This window comes from Urocitellus parryii, chromosome 5 (genome assembly GCF_045843805.1).
Source record: "Urocitellus parryii isolate mUroPar1 chromosome 5, mUroPar1.hap1, whole genome shotgun sequence".
In the NCBI taxonomy this organism is placed as follows: Eukaryota; Metazoa; Chordata; class Mammalia; order Rodentia; family Sciuridae; genus Urocitellus; species Urocitellus parryii.
This window is the reverse complement of record NC_135535.1, coordinates 137,179,714-137,185,713: the sequence shown is the minus strand read 5'-3', so window position 1 is coordinate 137,185,713 and position 6,000 is coordinate 137,179,714. Positions and strand designations below refer to the sequence as shown.

General features: G+C 35.0%; 1 protein-coding gene across 1 annotated transcript in view; it reads right to left on the bottom strand.

The window, feature by feature from the left end:
* Positions 1-1,406: 1,406 nt before the first annotated feature.
* The window catches only part of Atad1 (ATPase family AAA domain containing 1), a 45,855-nt gene continuing 41,261 nt past the window's right edge, over positions 1,407-6,000 (bottom strand). The window contains exons 9-10 of the mRNA XM_026408967.2: positions 5,032-5,165; positions 1,407-3,127 (exon numbers count right to left, since the gene is read on the bottom strand). Of these exons, the coding sequence (XP_026264752.1) occupies positions 3,007-3,127; positions 5,032-5,165 (255 nt within the window). The 3' untranslated portion in view covers positions 1,407-3,006. The remainder of the gene's footprint in view (positions 3,128-5,031; positions 5,166-6,000) is intronic.

The window sequence follows — 6,000 nt, the reverse complement described above, 5'->3', positions numbered from 1 at the left end:
CCACACACCAACCACCACCTCCCCCAATCCTCCTGCTCTTGAGGCCGATTGGCTAGGTCGCGTGGGCGGAGCCAAAGAAGTCCCCCAATGAGCAGTTCCGTAGTCTGAAGGGCAGGGAAACAGCCCAATGAACATGACCGCAGAGGAGCCAATCAGCTAGATGTTGCTGGGGCCACTGTGAGCCAATCATCAGCTGGCAGCTTGAAGGGCAGGGAAACAGCCCAATGAACATGACTGCAGAGGAGCCAATCAGCTAGATGTTGCTGGGGCCACTGTGAGCCAATCATCAGCTGGCAGCTTGAAGGGCAGGGAAACAGCCCAATGAACATCACCGCAGAGGAGCCAATCAGCTAGATGTTGCTGGGGCCACTGTGAGCCAATCATCAGCCGGCAGCTGGAAGTTTGCTGGCAGCTGGAAGTTTGCTGGGGCCCCTTTGGCTGTGGCTCTCAACACCTGGTCAACAGGATGTGTATAAATATATAAAAGTAATAACCTTAACAATATGATAGTTAAAATTTCAGCACTATGTTTGTGTCAGACACTGTGATGAGTGCCTTATGTGCATTATCTCACTGTCAAACCCTGTAAGGTGGGTGCTACTGTTGCCCTTATTTTATAGATGAGAAATTGAAGCTTAAACAAGGTAACCAGTTTAAGACAGTGGTGGTGTGTACAAACAGTCCCAGCTACATGAAAGGCTAAGGCAGGAGAATCATTTGTGTTCAGGAATTTGAGGCTAGCCTGGGAAATACAGCCAAGTCCCTGCATCAAAAATACAAAAACAAACAATGGTAAAGAGTTCAAGAACATATAGTTAATTAACGGGAAGCCTGAATTTAAATTCAAGAAGTCTGATTTTAGACAAAGTACTTTCTTTTTGGGGGGATATGGAGGATTGAATCCAGGAGTACTCTTAAGTGTTACCAAAAGCAAAATTTTTCAGAAATCAGAGATCAGACTACATATGTGAAACTTGAGTCCAAAAGAGAGGTAACTACATAATATTAAAAGTTCTTTAAAATCATAGGAAAATAGTTTCTTCATCTTTATGGCCTTAATATGCCTACAAGAGTCACAGTTATTGGGATTAGTGTATTTCTCTGGTTTCATTTGATGACAAAAATCAAGACAAATTCAGTTAGTTACCACAATTGGATATTCTGAATTTAAGATAAAAAGGACATAAGGGGATATATCACCACTGATTTTCAAACTATGTGCCATTAGATTAAAATGAAATGGTAAGTGAAATTCATATTAAAACCAAATAATGATTAGATACTAAAATGTACATATTTTAGATATTAAAATATGAAATCTAGATTGCCAGATAAAAATTATCCAAATACAAGTTTTATAACCCGAAACCCCTATAACATTTAAAATAACTGAAAAAGACCAAGGATTAAGTGGAGAAAAATCAAGAGGGACCCCTTTATTACACATTTATAAAACACTAGTATATATACTACAGTTATTAAAAATGGGACAATTTTTCAAATTTTTGGTATCTTATATTTTGCATTCCTTTTTCCATCATGCTTACAATCTTTCATAACTTGCTTTCTGTTACCAAAGTGTTCTGCAACCTCTATCCCACCAGAGTACAAATTAAAGAAAAAACTATTCAATAGGTTCTTGTGAGAGACATTATCAAAGAAACTAAATTAATCTGATAACTCATTAACAACGATTGAGTTTTCAAAAAAATATAATCAAAACAAAAGCATCTAAAACTTAATTTAATCTTTCTGATGATTCAAAAAGCACCTTAAGATTGTGTCGTGCCATTTTACTCATGCTATGTATTTAGGTGCCTATAATAGAATTCTGGTTAATAGATTTGGAACTAAAAATAAAGTTTTGTATGTAGTTACAGAGCAGTAAATAACTACAGATATAATATAGGAATTCTGATGTGTAGTTTTGTACTTAATGAGGCCACAATTTTTAATACATTGAAAATTTTTCAAATTAAAGCTACAAAATGAGTATTCTTAGTACATTTAGTAATAGCTACTTATTTTAAACTATCATTTCATTTTTGGTGACCAAATTATATTTGACCATAATTAAAGAACAAACATTTAAGAAACACATGGTTACAACAGAACTGTTACATTAAAAGAAGAAAGGAAAATAAGTCATGCACATGAAGGGCACGGAAATTTTTCAAACTTATTCTTTTGAAAGCCTTTCAATCCACCTAAATCAATCAATTTAGAACTTAAAAAGTCTGCTCGATGTGCTTATGAAAAGAGGCAAAATCAGTGTTGACCATGTCTGCCTAACAACTACCCAATGCTGATCACTGAACAAGTATTTGTATTTCATTATCCTGTCAGCCATTATGACAAAGCCACGAGTATATATTCAGACGTAGCTGATTCAACTGATCAACTGCAGACAAAGAAATGTTCAGTTTAAAAAAGATAAAACAAATGACAATTGGAAATGACTGAATCACTGTACCTATTGGACACAACCTTAAATCTTAGTTTTGCTATATACCATTCCAGTACTTTTGGATTCAGTAGTTGGGGTAAAAAAAAGTTCTGTATTCAAACATATCTACAGAATGTCAATAAAAAAATGAGTGGATATATACAATTAATATACACACATACATACTCTCTCTCACACACACACACACATACATATCTAGGAACCAGCACCTACCACATTCCCATTTCTCACTAATGACCCAATGAATCATTTATTACTTTAAGACCAGCTTAGATTCTATAAGGCTATAACAACATATGGCTAAAGAGGTCAAACGCAAGCACCCACACTTGGGCTGGATTAAATTGTTCCTCCTCATGATTTCTGAAAAGTAGTCATGCCATTTACATAACAACTATACCTCAATAACTTAGAATTCAGAGTAAAAAACCATAAACACGGAACTCCCTCAATGTTTTAAGAGCACTCCTTTCACTCTATTTCCATAATAAGAGGGCACACAGAACTAGATCACCAAACTGTACAAATGATCTTTACTCTTAATCTAAACAAACATGTGTTAAAACATTCTGAAATGCTGCATCCTTTGATTTCTTCATCTTTTCAATTGCTCGATGGAGGTCCTGCTGTTGCACAGGCCGAATTTCATCTTCATCATGACTAAAATGCAAACAAATCCAAATAATTTTATAATACATTTCCCTAAAATATGTTACCAACATTAAAAAAAATACATGTGGTAGAAAAATAAGACTGTTAATGATAAAGTCTCTTTTCCCCAAAACAACCACAATTAACACAGCAAATTCTCTCAGGAATTCTATGCATACTCAAGTCATAAGAGATTTTTTAAAGACACTGACTGCTAAAAGATAGGAAATCAATACCAAGAATATAATGTAAGTACAGAATATTACCAAAAAATGAAGATGTTACCCAGTATTATCAGTTTATCCAAATAGGTATATACATAATTCCCATCAAAAAATTAAAAGTTATTTCTATGAAAATGGAATTGAAAAATAGCATTTCTAGGTATATACTCATGTTTAGCTTTTTACAAACTGGAAGTAAAACATCATTAAAAAAAAAAAAAACCAATCCAAGTCCTCCCCACTTTAATCATGAGGAAAAAATTAAGCATATTATGCCTCCTATGTAGTTCAAAGGTACTTGATGGAAAAAATATTGATAGGGAAAGTAAAACATGTCTTCTTATTAAGTAATCTTAAAATTTATGTTGTATAGGTTATTACTTTCTTTCTTTTTTCTTTTTTTTTTTTTTTTTTGTACTGAGGGCTTAACCCAGGGGAGCTTTACCACAGATCTATATCCCCAGTCCTTTTTTATTTTGAGAGAAAATCTTGCTAAGTTGCTGAGGCTAGCATCAAACTTGCAATTATCTGGCTCCAGCTTCCCAAGTTGCTGGAATTATAGGCGTATGCCAGTGTACCCAGCTTATTTTTCCATATTTGACAACAATAAAGACCTTTGGAAGGCAGATTCTTTAGCTGCAGAGGTCAAAAGTATTCCCCAACTTGCTAAAGTAGCTGGATTAATCTGGCAACAAATAAAGAGTGTCAACTTCTTCACAATGGAGCTTGAGGAAGTACTATCAATGGGACCAGAATCCTGCATACATAGCTACTGATTGATAGGGTAGCTTTCACACAAACCCTTCTATACCCACACACACAAAGGTTTTGCAGAAGAGTGCTATGGTAACACCCTATACTTAAGTATAAAACTACCAGAGGCAAATCAGGATCACTTGGACTAAGATCCTCAGGGAGTTCAAGAAGGGAAACTGACAAAGTGGCAAGAGTTTGAGAAGTCATTCAACCTACCCCGCCCCCCTGCAAAGAATACTAGTTTTAAGAGTCTCAGGAATTCTTTGTTAAAGGGTTGCTATTCTGAAAAGAAATGCATAGTAGTACTTGTTCAGGGCAAGTGACCTTTTGAGAATCTTCCTTAAAGGATAAAGTTAATAGGGCTGAATTATCCCAGTCCACCAGTATTCTTGCTGAAATTAAGAATAGTACAAAATTTAATTCTCAAGTTTAACATACTTTGAAATTAGTTTCAAGAAAATTTGGTTTAGTAACAAATGGTTTGTTTAATAACATTATTACTAACAAATTAAGGATTCAGTACCCCTTTCATTTACACATGAAATTCCTGGAAAAGAAGACATTCATTTCTATATAACGGAATTTAAGATGCAAAAATTATCTAGGTATGCGAGAGAACTCTCCTAACAGAGACGGGCTTGCCTAGGTTTCTGTCAGCTTTCTGGGACCCATACCATGGATTACCAGAAGAAATTCAGCTTTTGTCCCCTAGAACCTCTCCACTGCCCTTTCTTCCTTCCTTTAGAACTCCCCTTTAGAAATTTGGGAGAAATAAGGGGGAAATAAATAAAGGGGAAAGGGGAGCTGCTTATTCAAATTTACCTTTTATTCCCCAAGTAGGGTTACTATTATGAAGCAAAATTTCAAAAAACTAATACTAAAAGCTCTAAAAGGTTTGATAAATACCAGAAACAAGTCTAAATATATACATACCTTTCTTCTGATGTAGAATTAACGTATTCCCTGACACAGAGGAGGGCAGCATCTCGACACATCTCTTTTAGGTCACTTCCTGAAAAGCCATCAGTTTCCTGGGCAACCTCTAGCAGGTCTACATGCCTATCCACCTTAAACAAACATGAAATGTGCTTAAGAAACAAATATAAAATATACTGCAAAGGATGCTTCCAAACATCTGTCTCAGAGTTAAAGAAAGTTAAGCATATTGTCAAAGCAGAAACATTAAAAAGTACTTTCAAATTTTAGAATTTTTTTCAATAACCACAAAGTTTAGAAACTTGAAATTCAATTTTCATTATCATTTATCATGATAGAAGTTAGTTTACTGGATACACTGTGGAGTGATGAGGAAGAGTAGACATTCAAGCACTGTTGGGGTTCACTTTTGAACTTCTAAAGAAGATATCAAATTGACATATTTTATAATATATTCAACATACTTGGCATAGAGCTTGCATTTTTAAGTCCATTACAAAAACCAAAACACTCTATTTAACATTCCTTTTAAATGTGATGCTTTATTTTAGTACTTACAGTTCTACTCTCCATCCTAAGCTTATAGTCAAGTCAGTTAAGTCAAGGCCAAATAACAGCTTTGGGAGAATAAAAGCATCATCATAAACTTATGGATAAAAAAATGAACAAGAAGATATATTCATGACTACCATCTATATCTGCTCATGCTACGTTGCCAAGGATATATCCTACTACCTCAGCCTCCCAAGTAGCTGGGATAATAAGCATGCATCACCTTGACCAGCCATTAAGGCTTTCTAAGGTTTTATAATAATAGCACTGGAAAGAGGGAAGAGATGTTATTAATTAGACTTTATATCTAAAAAATTGGGGGGGTTACCAGTAAGGCATACAAAGAGAATTTGTAGCTTTGAAATCAGGAGAGGAAGAGGAAAAAAGGGAGTAAGAAATACAAGAGCAATACTA